At 39.4% G+C, this 14,093-nt stretch overlaps 1 protein-coding gene across 8 annotated transcripts in view; it reads right to left on the reverse strand.

Moving 5' to 3' along the window:
• DZANK1 (double zinc ribbon and ankyrin repeat domains 1) overlaps positions 1-14,093 on the reverse strand; it is a 79,563-nt gene that overhangs the window by 29,334 nt on the left and 36,136 nt on the right. For all 8 annotated transcript variants that reach the window (XM_020282023.2, XM_020282022.2, XM_020282021.2 and 5 more), the window contains exons 10-13: positions 13,757-13,849; positions 6,214-6,336; positions 4,855-5,019; positions 2,967-3,174 (exon numbers count right to left, since the gene is read on the reverse strand). In XM_020282023.2, the coding sequence (XP_020137612.2) occupies positions 2,967-3,174; positions 4,855-5,019; positions 6,214-6,336; positions 13,757-13,849 (589 nt within the window). The remainder of the gene's footprint in view (positions 1-2,966; positions 3,175-4,854; positions 5,020-6,213; positions 6,337-13,756; positions 13,850-14,093) is intronic.

Raw genomic sequence — 14,093 nt, forward strand, 5'->3', positions numbered from 1 at the left:
AAATTTAAATAGACTATCTTTTTAAGAGCAGTTTTAGGTTCACAGAAAAATTGAGCAGAAAGCAGAGTTCCCATATACCAAACTCCCACTCTTTTCCCTATGATTAGCATCTTGCTTTAGTGCCTACATTCGTTACAGCTGATAAGCAAATATTGATAAATTATTAACTAAAGTCCAAGGTTTACATTAGGGTTCACTCTTTGTGTTATGCAGTTCTATGGGTTTTGACAAATGTATGATACAGTATCATACAGAATAATTTCACTGGACTAAAAATCCCCTGTGCTCTACTTATCCCTATCCCCTACTCAATCAATTTTCAAAACAGTATTATGAAGGGGAATTTTATAGGCATTGTTTTAACTGAGAACTCCAATTCCTCATTTTCCTTCTCTATAAGAAAGAATAATAATAGCATCTGCCTCATAGTGTTGCCGTGAGACTTAGTGAGTTAGTATACACAAAGGCCCAGGTATGTGGGATCTGGTGCAACTCTCAATTATCAGACTTATTTGCTCATATGGCCAGAATAAGATTTTCCCTTCTGAGGATGCTGATTGGTTTCACCTCTTGCTTAGGAAAACAGGAGCCATAATTCTGGGAGAAGCAGAAGATTTAGGATTAGTCTTTTAATAACAGCAAGAACGAACAGAAAGATGGCTCCACGGAATAGCAGCACCCAGCAGTTTCTTGCTTCGTTTTAAGCTCCACAGACTTTGAGATGGAGTGCAAGCCAGAACGCAATGTGCAGTGCCCACAGCGCCAGGTCTTGGGTGGTGGTGGGGGTGAGAAGCAGGTCTAGGCCGGGCCCAGTCAGTGCTCATTGAGATGCTGAGGCCAAGCTGCAGTGTGCCAGGGAGGACATGCAGCCCTGCAGCCTTTCCCTGGCCCCTGCCACACTGTCCCCATTTCCTGAGGCTCCGGGCTGCCCTCACTGAAAATGAAGTCTTGTCCTACCTGTAGGCCACTGGGATAGGGCTTGGACATCCTGTCTAGCTGTTACCTGTCTCCTAGAGAGCAGAAGCCCAAATCCTCAGAGGCTCCCTACGTCCCATTCTGACTTTCCAGAGTCAAGGTGTGGTCTCCCACAGCAACCCTAGCCTCATGGTTCCACCTCTTTGGCCATCACCTCCAGACTGCATACAGTCTGTGCCATCCACCAGCCCCACCTGCCTCGTTTCCCCAGAGCTTTCTGAGGAGGCCTTATTATGTGTGTGAGAGTGTGGACAGGAGTCACCAGAGTGGTTGCGAGTTCTGTGAGGGCAGGAGTGTGTCTTTGCTGTCCACATAATTTAAATAGCATGACACAGAGGACATTGGTTAGGAAGATGTAGGAACACCCTCTTGAACATATCTAACAGGCCCCATTCTGACTGGCGACACTGGCTCCCTGCCTTCTGGTCCAGCCTGGGGCCAAGAAGGCCCCCAAAGAGAAGATTCTAGACTGCTCAGGCTGCCTCATAAATATATGACTCAGGAGCCTCAGCAGCACTTCCTAAAGCAGACCCTACACCCAGGTCATCTAATCCAGATCTCCCCACCTTTGCTGGAATATTCCAAAGTTCCAGCAATCGGAATCACTGCAGGGAAGAGTGGGTACCTTCCATGATAGGGTGGAAGTTTAGAAGTCTTTGTTCATTTGCTTACTTTACTTCTCACTTGCAGAGTTCTGAGCTGTCTAAAATTTAAAATTTTTATGCTTCATAGGATACTATTCAAAAAGTTAAAAGACAACCTATAGAATGGTAGAAAGTATTTGCAAATCATATATCTGATAAGAGTCTAGCATCCAGAATATACAAAATACTGTTACATCTCAACATAAAAGACAACCAGCCAAACTGAAAAATGAGCAAAGCATCTGAATAGACATTTCACCAAAGAAAACATACAAATGGTCAATAAATACATAAAGAGATGCTCAACATCATTAGTCACCAGGGAAATGTTAATCAAAACTATAATGAGATACCACTTTGTACCTACTAGTATGGCTATAATGAAAAAGTCATATGGTAACAAGTATTGGTAAAGATGTAGAAAAATCATAATTGTCATATACTATTGGTAAAAAGGTAAAATAGTGCAACCACATTGAAAAATAGCCTGGCAGTTCCTCAGAAAGTTAAACGTGTTACCATGTGACCCAGAAGTTATACTTCTATGTATATATCCAAGTGATATTTTCACAGAAAAACAAATGTTCACAGCAGCCTTACTCATAACAGGCAAAGGGTATACACAACTCAAATGTCCATCAACTGATGAATGGATAAACAAAATGTCATATATCTGTACAGTAAAATATTATTCATCCATAAAAAAGAATGAAGTTTACTAAAAATGCTACGACATAGATGAACCTTGAAAACAATATACTAAGTGAAAGAAGCCAGCCACAGAAGACCATATATCACAGGCTTCATTTATCTGCAAAGTGGGCAAATCCATAAATACAGACAGCAGATTGGTGATTACCAGGCCCTTGGGAGAAGGGATGTGGGGAGTGATGACTGCTTAAAGAGTGCAGGGTTTATTTTGGGGGTGATGAAAATGTTCTCAAAATCAATAGTGGTGATGGTTGTATAATATTGTTAATGCACTAATTGTTACTAAAATGTACACTTTAAAATAGTCAAAATGGTATATTTTATGTTATGTGAATTTTACCACAATAAAAAACAGAGAGATAATCACAAATGGCAGAAACATCACAGACTAAAAGAAGGACTCCATCTGTGCCATTTGACTGATAAACCAGACAACAGGGCTGTGAGCTAAAATATCAGGAGTACTAAAAGTTTACGGAAGAGCTATTTTCATACAAAGAAAATTACTTAAAAAAAGAAAACTAAAGGAACTAACTTCTTACACATAAAAATACATCTAAAAGGAAATAAAAAAGAAATGTTTTTTCAAAGAAAGAGTTCCCAACCAACCAGAAGAAATCCCATCATCCCCCTCACCTCTTCCTGGGCTGACAGCTGTGATGAAAGGTCTGTGGTCACTCATTTTCTCCTGCCTCTGCTTTTGAGCAGCCAGTTCCAGATCCTTCTTTGCTATTAGCTTGCCGGATGGGTAGAACAGGCCAACGGTCTGCGTGCCTATGTCCTTCTTAGTCTCAGAATAAGATTTGGGCAAAGGAAAATATAGGGAATGCCAGGCAGATGGGGGCTATGAGCAAGCCAGAAAACATCAAGATTAGAATATAACTTAATTAGTCCTCCATTTTACTCATAGAAAACAATTCTAATCAGAATGAAAAATATCTCCAAAAAACTACACTTTGAACTAAAAGGAGTTTTCCAGCCCTTGCCTCACCATCCTTGCTGCTGTCTTTCTCAGCAACTCCCAGACTGATCCATGAAGCAAGCCCCATCCCCTTGGCCATTTGTTGTTTCAAATTCAGCAAATCAAGGGGTGTTTCCTGGTCTGCCTAAGGCCTAGAAGACATCTATACTTTCAGCTCTACGATCCGATGGAACACGCAGATTCACTACTCATCCAAACTCAATTACTAGGCACCAACATTTTCTTTAATAGTCTCTCTTGCCTCTGAACCTGAGGACCTGAGAGGACTTCCATGTAAGGTTATATGGGTTGTGTACTACACATCACTGTATCTAAAGCAGCATCATTCACATGGTGAACATCATATTTCTACATATATATTAGGATAATTTTTCTGGTAGAGGAAAGTAAATATCTAAAAAATTTAGTACATTATAAGCAATTTTCAACAGATGGCAGTCAAGCATTTTGAGAAAAGAACACCTTTGTTTCATTTGCACAAAGGTATTATATGGGCTAGTGGCAGTCCTAGGATCTATGTCTTTCAATTGGGGTTAAGAAGGCCATGAATTTTCTAAAATTGTATGCAAAATGTTGAGTACATGTGCATTCTATCTAATAATTATTAATCTTCAAATTTTTATAATGAAGAGATAAGAAGAAACCTGGAAAGTCTTTACCCAGCTTAGAGAAATTCATAAAAATCTAACATAAAGCCAGTGGTTAGAGCGTGTTTCTGAAAAATAACTGTGTAAAAATAAAATAATAAATAACTGTGTAAAGATTTATAACTGTGTTATAAATGTCAAAAGCAATCTTATATACCCGACATAAGTTTTCTAAAATATAAAAAAATAGCTCTTGGAATGCTACATAAGAAATTCAAGAGAAGTACATTCTATCCCATGTATTTTAAATCCACTTCTTCTTTGTGGCATTATGTCCATTGCCTTGCAAATGCAATTTGAACTCAATCTACCACAGACAAATATGTATCTAGATCTTTGATTTCTTTTTTTTTTTTTTTTTTTTTTTTTTTTTTTTGAGACAGAGTCTCACTTTGTTGCCCAGGCTAGAGTGAGTGCCGTGGCGTCAGCCTAGCTCACAGCAACCTCAAACTCCTGGGCTCAAGCAATCCTTCTGCCTCAGCCTCCCAAGTAGCTGGGACTACAGGCATGCGCCACCATGCCCGGCTAATTTTTTATATATATATCAGTTGGCCAATTAATTTCTTTGTATTTATAGTAGAGACGGGGTCTCGCTCTTGCTCAGGCTGGTTTTGAACTCCTGACCTTGAGCAATCCGCCCGCCTCAGCCTCCCAAGAGCTAGGATTACAGGCGTGAGCCACCGCGCCCGGCTTAGATCTTTGATTTCTAAGAGAAATCATTTAAGTGTTTCACACCTAAATTGATTGAATTTATTTATACACCTAGTTGAATGTCCATGTGAAAGGTCTAACTGCTTTGGCTCTCTTGGGTTGATTTATACGGTAGAGAACACAAATTCAGAGTTACATTCTTCTCCCAAGGAGAGACCAGTTCTCACTATAGTGGAGGTCTCACCTCAGAATAATGGCGAGGTTCCTCAGCAACTAGAGCCAGGCCGCCGTCCAAGCTAAGTCTTGCCGAAGACTTCACATAAAAACCACAGGAGCCACAGAATCGGGCAGACAGGTGGTTGTTAGCCCTACAGTTAGGGCAAACAGAGGAGCCAGAAGGAATGCCAAGCTAGAGGATAGAAAACATTTTAATGAATATTAGAATTACAATTTTTCCATATATTCTCATACCATATAATCTCTAACCACCAAAATAACATATGCCCATACCCTCTGACCTAGGGATTCTACCTTCTAGAATTTAACTTACAGATGGACAAGTAAACAAAGAAGTATATTCCAGGCCATCCCCTGCAGAATTGTGGTTTTAGAAGAAATCATTGGAAACAACCTAAGTGTCTATCAATAGGAGATGGCCTAAGTATATCATAGTACATACAGACAAAGAAATATTATGAAGCCACTGAAAAGAATGAGGTGGTTACTAACGATATATTGCTAGGCAAAAAGAATTAGATCAGTGATCATAATAAGCACCAGTTAATGCATAAATGCATCAGGACTGGGTGTGGTGGCTCACACCTGTAATCCTAGCACTTTGGGAGGCCGAGGTAGGAGGATCACTTGAGGCCAGGAGTTTGAGACCAGCCTAGGCAACATAGCAAGACCCCCATCTCTACAAAAAATAGAAAAACTTAGCCAGGCATGGTGGCGCACGCTTGTAGTCTCAGCTACTTGGGAGGCTGAGGCAGGAGGATCCCTTAAGCCTAGGAGTTTGAGGCTGCAGTGAATGGAGCCACTGCACCCTAGCCTGGGCAACAGAGTGAGACCCTGTCTCAATCAATCAATCAATCAATCAATCAATTGATGCACTGAATAGCTGAAAGAACACTTCAAGAACTAGATATTAGCAATTGGTTCCAGAAATGGAAACTGTGAAAATGAGATGAGAAGGGAGAATAATCCTTCACTCTAAACCGTTTTTATCATTTACATGCAATACTCAGATATATAGATAGATAATTTTAGTGTCCTATTAAAAAGGTAGAAATGCCAATAGTCAATAAATGAATGAAAATGTTTGACCTCAAAGAAATGCAAATCAAAACAGCAATGAGAGATGGTTCTCAATGTAAGAGGATTAATTATCTCTCTCTCCAAATTCTTAAGTAAATAGGTGCCAATACCAAAATCACAAGAAGTAATTTCTGCAAGCCATGCAAGATCCTGGCTCTCTCTAGGCTAGTGATAAGATGCTCAGCACAAAGAAGTTCAGTTTTAAAATACCCACCCTCTTTGAGATGAGTCTTTATCCTTAAAAAAAAAAAATAAAAAATAAAATAAAATAAAATAAAATACCCACCCTGGCTCCACACCAGTCGCAGAAGGTCACCTCCCGGAGATTCATGTGACCACAGCTGGAGCAGGAAATCGCCTCTCCTCTATGAGTGGACAGAGAAGGGGCTCTATCCCCACCGCGCATTGACTAGTGAACAAAATAGCATTTACAGAAAGGATTAATATTATACTCGCCAATCTCCCTCACAATCCAAAAAAGATAAAAAGCCCGCCAACAATGCAAGCCCTGGAAACAGTATTTTTTTGCCAAAAGAAGTAAAACTATGATGTGCTTCACCAGTTAATACAAAGAACACACATTCCTTTACACAGATCACAGAAAGTCAATGAAACTGATGCCTCAAAGATGTCTCTTGATATTCTGCAATATCTTTAATATCAAAGGTAGCAAGCCTGTTGATTTAATAGAACAATATTAATAAATAAAGGAAGGAAAGTGAGCTGAGCTACCTAAGGTATAATGATCAAGGTTTATTTTCTATACTTTGGGGTTCTGGTTTCCATATGGAAATCTCTTACCAGATTGCCTGTAGGATACTCTTAAAACAGGCAATCCGGCCGGGCGCTGTGGCTCACGCCTGTAATCCTAGCTCTTGGGAGGCTGAGGCGGGCGGATTGCTCAAGGTCAGGAGTTCAAAACCAGCCTGAGCAAGAGCGAGACCCCGTCTCTACTATAAATAGAAAGAAATCAATTGGCCAACTGATATATATATAAAAAATTAGCTGGGCATGGTGGCACATGCCTGTAGTCCCAGCTACCAGGGAGGCTGAGGCAGAAGGATCGCTCGAGCCCAGGAGTTTGAGGTTGCTGTGAGCTAGGCTGATGCCACGGCACTCACTCTAGCCTGGGCAACAAAGCGAGACTCTGTCTCAAAAAAAAAACAACAAAAAAAAACAGGCAATCCTAGTAAGGTATTCCTTACTAGGCAATCCTATTAAGAGATTTTCTCATTTTCCAAATGGGGATGATAGTCACAGTGACTGCTGCCTGGTCGCCTACTGTGTCCAGATACTATTCTAGCACTGCCCCACACCTGTGAGGTGGGTGCCATCGTCTTCCCTATTTTACAGAGGGAGGGTAAGTGGGGCATAGAGAGGGTAAGATCCAAGATTTGAACTCAGGCCATCTGACTCTAAAGCCTGACTCTTCTCCATGACTCCATATAGCCCCTTCAAATACAACGGCTTCCTCACAGGACCGTAGAAGGTTTCACATGATCAACAGCAACTCAATGTATAGGAATGCTCTGCACAGGGCCACACTGCGCCAGCCAGCTTCCTTTACTTACCATCTTGGTTTCCACTAGATGCTGATTTGTTTGAGAGAAAGAACTATGATTTCACATTTTTTCCCCACTAGGACAATACTTGGTTCCTTGGCACATGAGAGTCATTAAAATAGTCACTGAATCAATCAATGAATAACTGATTCAATTGATAATTGAACACATGTATTGCCACATATTCCATGAGTAATACTAAGGATGTGAACACTAAGGGAAATGTTTGCTAAGGGCAATTTCCCCTCAATGGTGGATACTTTAGTTGACTTTATTTGTCCAGCTATACCCTGTTTTGCTTCAGGGGCTGCCCTGTTATCCCCAAAGAGAACTATCCAAAAGAGGCCACATACCCCTCAACATCTGCAGAGCCCCTGAGAAAGGAGACCTCTCTTGTTGTGTACACTTACCCTCATTTCTGTGCAATTAGAGAGATACTCCTTTGGGTAAATCAAATGAGAAATTCTTTGCAAACTTTTTCTTCAGACCTTACATTTCAAATATCCCACTCTTAAAACAGAATGTTGACATAAAACTTGCCAACCTGTGTTTTTAAACATATTGCCTTCAGAACTTTCACTGAAATGAATCTACTGTTCAAGCAGATTTTTAAGATAACATTGCTTTAAAGAAAGAAAAATTATCTTACACCATCATATTAATGCTGCTAAACAAACAAGCAAAAAAGACATAAAGCTATCAGATTAAACGTGCATTGCTACTTCTATGCCACTTCAGTGATAAATGTTCTCATTGTGATATCTAAACTGTGATATACCATTCAGATAAAAGACAATTGCTAAAACAAATTCAATTTTGGGAATGAGACCTAGAAACAATTATATCACTGAAAATTCATAAAGTCAATTTAAATTATTTTACTATTTATAAAAGAAGTTCAGAATGCCCGAGGAAAGGATGTCTGAGAAAATAAATCTTTTGCTTGGCAATTTACTTTAATCTATCAGCAAGACCATTTCAAGAATTCCAAAAGTTCCACTGTTTTCTGTTTTTATGTTTTTCCAATCTCAGTATTTCTCTCTCTGGTGCCTTGAAAAATTATAGATGTCATTTCATGATGGGAGAGTGATATAAAGTCTAAAACTGCATTACCAGACAGACAGACAAATAACTATCAACAGACTACCATAATATCACATCAGGTTTGACTTTGGAATGTGTTTTCTGATTAAATTCACCACTGCATTAGTATGTTTTTGGTCTCAGTTCTGAAAAAAATATTATGCAACAGAAACCGTTAAAAAAAAAAAACTACACAGATTTTTCCTTCTGGTAATGTAGGATTAAGACCATACCAAATGATTCCCACACAGAAAACAACTAAAAATCTGCTCATTGATACATGAAGGCAGTGGAGAATGAACAGAAGCAGGTAAATTCTTGTAGCAAGTATACACAGAAGGAGAGGAGTTATGTAGAGTTAGTTCCCATCTCCACAGCTTTTAGCCTGGGGATAAGGACAGTACACATAGTGTGTGTGAAGGGGTGGGCAGAAGGCAGCATTTCTGGCCAGGAGAACCAGAAAACTGAAGCTGAGGAATATTTGGCTGCCGAAGAGGTAGGCACCTCCCAGAAAGCAAACAGACAGAGAGGGGATTCTCAAATTCTATATACTCACATCTCTTACTGATCCCTGAACAACATATATGTAGAATAGATTCAATGCAGATCAACTAAAGAAAAATACCTGAATGGAGACCAAACTTGCGGCTCCCCCTACCAAAACGTTTTTTCTTGGGCTTTAGTATGTTGGGGAATTTTATTATTGTTTTTTTTTTTTTGAGACAGAGTCTCGCTTTGTTGCCCAGGCTAGAGTGAGTGCCGTGGCGTCAGCCTAGCTCACAGCAACCTCAAATTCTTGGGCTCAAGCAATCCTGCTGCCTCAGCTTCCCCAGTAGCTGGGACTACAGGCATGTGCCACCATGCCTGGCTGATTTTTTCTATATATATGTTAGTTGGCCAATTAATTTCTTTCTATTTATAGTAGAGGCGGGGTCTTACTCTTGCTTAGGCTGGTTTCGAACTCCTGACCTCGAGCAATCCATCCACCTCGGCCTCCCACAGTGCTAGGATTAGACTTGAGCCACCGCACCCAGCCTGTTGGGGAATTTTAGATTGTATCCTACCATTATGAATGTTAGGCCGTGATGCTTTGGGATTATTACTATTCTTTGATGAATAGTAACTGGGTTTTTTGTTGTTGTTTATTTTTCTGTTTTGTTTTAACAGGTAATAATATATATGTCTGATTTGGGGAATGCAATGCCTAGAAGGAACCAGAACCAGTCCCTCTCCAAAGAAAAGAAAATCAACTGAGTTCAACTCTAAGATGAATCAGATACTGGAACTAGCCAACCAGAATTTTGAAGCATACATTTTGTTCACAAAGAATAAAAAGATAGGAAATCTCAGCAAAGAAATAGAAACATTAAAAAGAAAAACAAATGAGAATTCTGAAAGAGAAAAAAATAATATTTGAAATAAAATGTTTACTAAGTAGACTTACTAGCTAAAAGGAGCTGCTAAAAGAAAGAGTACATGAAGCAAACTTTCTACTGATAGATGAATAGAAATCATACAATGTGACAAGAGAAAAAAAGATTTTTAAAATGACTAGAACCTCAGGGATCTATTAGCTAATATCAAACAATCCAACAGATGTGTATATGGAATCCCAGAAGGAGAGTAGAAAGTGAGTGGGATAGAAAAATACCTAAAGAAATCATGGATAAACAATTCCCAAATTTGACGAAAGACAGAAATTTGCAGTTACAAGATTCTCAATGAACACCAATCAGAATAATTGCAGAGAAGTTCACTCTGAGGCACATGATAGCCAAACTGTTAAAAACCAACAAAAAAAGAGTAAATCTTAAAAGCAGCAAGAGAGGGCCGGGCGTGGTGGCTCATGCCTGTAATCCTAGCTCTCTGGGAGGCCAAGGCAGGCGGATTGCTCAAGGTCAGGAGTTCGAAACCAGCCTGAGCAAGAGTGAGACCCCCATCTCTACTATAAATAGAAATAAATTAATTGGCTAACTAATATATCTAGAAAAAAAAAAATTAGCCGAGCATGGTGGTGCATGCCTGTCGTCCCAGCTACTCCGGAGGCTGAGGCAGGAGGATCGCTTGAGCCCAGGAGTTTGAGGTTGCTTTGAGCTAGGCTGACGCTATGGCACTCACTCTAGCCTGGGCAACAAAGTGAAACTCTGTCTCAAAAAAAAAAAAAAAAAAAAAAACAGCAAGAGAAAAATGATGCATTGCATACACAGAAATGTCAATCTGATTTACATCTGACTTCTGAGTTAGAGGCAGGAGATTGTAGAGTATCTTTAATGTTCTGAAAGCAAGTAACTGTCAACACAGAACTATATATCAAAAATAGTCTTTGATTCATGCATTATGGGATAAGAAAAAAATAAAAAAAAATAGTCTTTGAGAAGAAAGGTAAAATAAAGACATTTTCAGATAAAAGAAAACTAAGAGAATTCACTGGCAGCAAACCTGCATTATAAGAAGTGATTAAGGGAGTTCTTCTATTTGAAGGGATATGATACCAGAGAGAAACTCAGATACTCAGAAAAGAGTAAAGAACATCAGAAATGGTAAATATTATGTGTAAATGCAAAAAACTAGTTTTTATCTTTTTGTTTTTTCCTCTAAATTTCTTCTTAAACCAAATTATTTAAATCAGAAATGTAACATTATCTTAGGACTTATTTGATATATATATGTGTATAAATATATAACTATAACATAAAGTATGGGTGGGAGGGATATAAACCTACATAGTTGCAAGATTTATATATTTTACTTGAGTTGGTACAATAATAACTAAGTAGACTATGAAAAGTTAAAGATGTATATTATAATCATTAGGGAAACTACTTAATAATGCCAAGAAATACAGCTAAAAGGCAAATAGAGAAATTAAAATGGAATTCAAAAAGGTAACCCCAAAAAATCAGGAAAATAGGAATAGAAGAAACAAAACAGATAAGAAAAGTAGAAATCAAATTAAAAAATGGTAGCTCAAAACTAATCATATCAATAATTACATTAAACTTTGATAAACTAAATGTTCACTTAAAAAGGGAGAGATTGTCACAATGGATTTAAAAAGAAAAAATACCTACATGTAAGCCACAGACAAGCACCAACTATATACGCTAGAAGGAAATATTTAGAAAGAAATATTCCATGTAAACAATAAAAATAAGAAGGCTAACTGGGAACGGCGGCTTACGTCGGTAATCCTAGCACTCTGGGAGACCAAGGTGCGTGGATCCTTTGAGCTCAGGAGTTCGAGACCAGTCTGAGCAAGAGTGAGACCCCCGTCTCTACTAAAAAAATAGAAAGAAATTACCTGGACAACTTAAAATATATAGAAAAAATTAGCTGGGCATGGTGGCGCATGCCTGTAGTCCCAGCTACTCGGGAGGCTGAGGCAGGAGGATCACTTCAGCCCAGGAGTTTGAGGTTGCTATGAGCTAGGCTAACGCCAAGGCACTCTAGCCCAGGCAAGAGAGTGAGATTCTGTCTCAAAAAAAAAAAAAAGAAAGGGAAATCTGGACATAGAGGCAGATACACAGAGAGACACAGGGAGAACCTCATGTGACAGCAAAGGCAGAGACTGGAGTGGTGCATCTAAAAACCAAGGGAAGCTGGAGGCTACCAGAACTAGGGTAGAGGCATAGAACAGTTCATTCCCTGGCACCCCTTCAAAGGAAGCATGGTCCTGTCTACAGCTTGATTTTAGACTTCCGGCTCCAGAACTATACAACCATAAATTCCTATTGTTTTAAGCCACCCAGTTTGTGGTGCTTTGTTTCAACAGCCCTAGGAAACTAATGCACTCCCATTTGATACTAACCATGTTGACCATGCTAATCATCACATGTTGTCCAGTTTTCTGAGGAATCCCTCTAAAATGCAACAAACCCCACAAACAGTCAAAAAAATACGTACGTAATAGCCCAAAAGAAACTTTTGTTCTTTTCTTCTAAGTTGGCTAGTAAATGCCACCTTCTCAGTACTGTTAGGCCAGGGCAAGAGTCACCTGGAAGTAATTTTAAATTTCAAGGCCCAGTGCGGTGGCTCACACCTATAATCCTAGCACTCCGGGAGGCCAAGGAAGGAGGACCACTTGAGGCCAGGAGTTCGAGATCAGCTTGAACAAGAGCCAGACCATGTCTCTACATAAAATAGAAAAATTAGCCAGGCATGTTGGTGCATGCCTGTAGTCTCAGCTACTTAGAAGGCTGAGGCAGGCAGCTTGCTTGAATCCAGGAGTTTGAGGTTGCAGTGAACTATGATGACACCACTGCACTCTAGCCAGGTGAAAGAGTGAGATCCTGTCTCCAAAAAAATAAATAAATAAAATAAAAAAATAATTTTATCAGAAATATTTTATAAACATAAACTAGGTTATCTGAACAGAACACATTCACTGTACCTAAATTGTACATACTCCTATTCCTTCATTTCAACACTCAAAATAGGCCGACAGGAAACCTAAGAAATGAGTGGTGGCCGCATGCTATGGCTCACGCCTGTAATCCTAGCTCTCTGGGAGGCCGAGGCTGGCGGATCCTTTGAGCTCAGGAGTTCGAAACCAACCTGAGCAAGAGCGAGACCCCGTCTCTACTATAAATAGAAAGAAATTAATTGACCAACTAATATATATATAGAAAAAATTAGCCAGGCATGGTGGCACATGCCTGTAGTCCCAGCTACTCAGGAGGCTGAGGCAGGAGGAGTACTTGAGGCAAGGAGTTTGAGGTTGCTGTGAGCCAGGCTGACGCCACGGCACTCACTCTAGCCTGGGCAACAAAGTGAGACTCTGTCTCAAAAGAAAAAAAAAAGAAGAAGAAATGAGTGATGACAATGTTTTAAATTTCAAAAAGCAGACACATATATAGTCAGCAAAGACATATCTGCCTGTAAATGAAATGTGAATGGGTTCACTTTCCCACAGGCTACTGCCAGCCTCCCATGCAAAGTCGTTAAACAAAACTGCAAGAAAATTTCATTTTATTGGAATCTTTTTGAATTTAAGACTTTGAAAATAATTTTGTCTTGACGAATACATAAAGTCCTCTTCACATATAGATATGATGCTTTCAGTTTACCATGAGAAGCTTTTCTTGGTCTCTTTCCTACCACTGTAAATTATATTTCTCTACTTTTCATTAACACTGAACATTTAGCAGCCACTAAATATAGGATTGTCATATGCAGTCAACTTACCTCATGTGATGAAGGCAGAGGCCCTTCACAGGTAACACAGTATCTCAGGTGGGGAGGATTCCCCGTGCCACAAGTCCTGCAGATTATCTTCTCCTTGACAACAGAGAATAAGAAATACATGTTCTTCTGAACAAACAACTGTGCAAACAAATCATCAATCAGTATTTTCCATCAGTCAGCCAGCTACAGACCCCAGGCCCTGAATATTGGATTGGTTTAGGAATTACTACAACATAAATAGTGTCAGACAAATTAATGGAGTTTCAAAAGAAACAAAACCACAAACAAACAAACACACTAAAAAGAGTATTCATTTAGTCCTGGGAAAACAAATTGA

This window comes from Microcebus murinus, chromosome 16, assembly GCF_040939455.1.
Source record: "Microcebus murinus isolate Inina chromosome 16, M.murinus_Inina_mat1.0, whole genome shotgun sequence".
Taxonomy (NCBI): Eukaryota; Metazoa; Chordata; class Mammalia; order Primates; family Cheirogaleidae; genus Microcebus; species Microcebus murinus.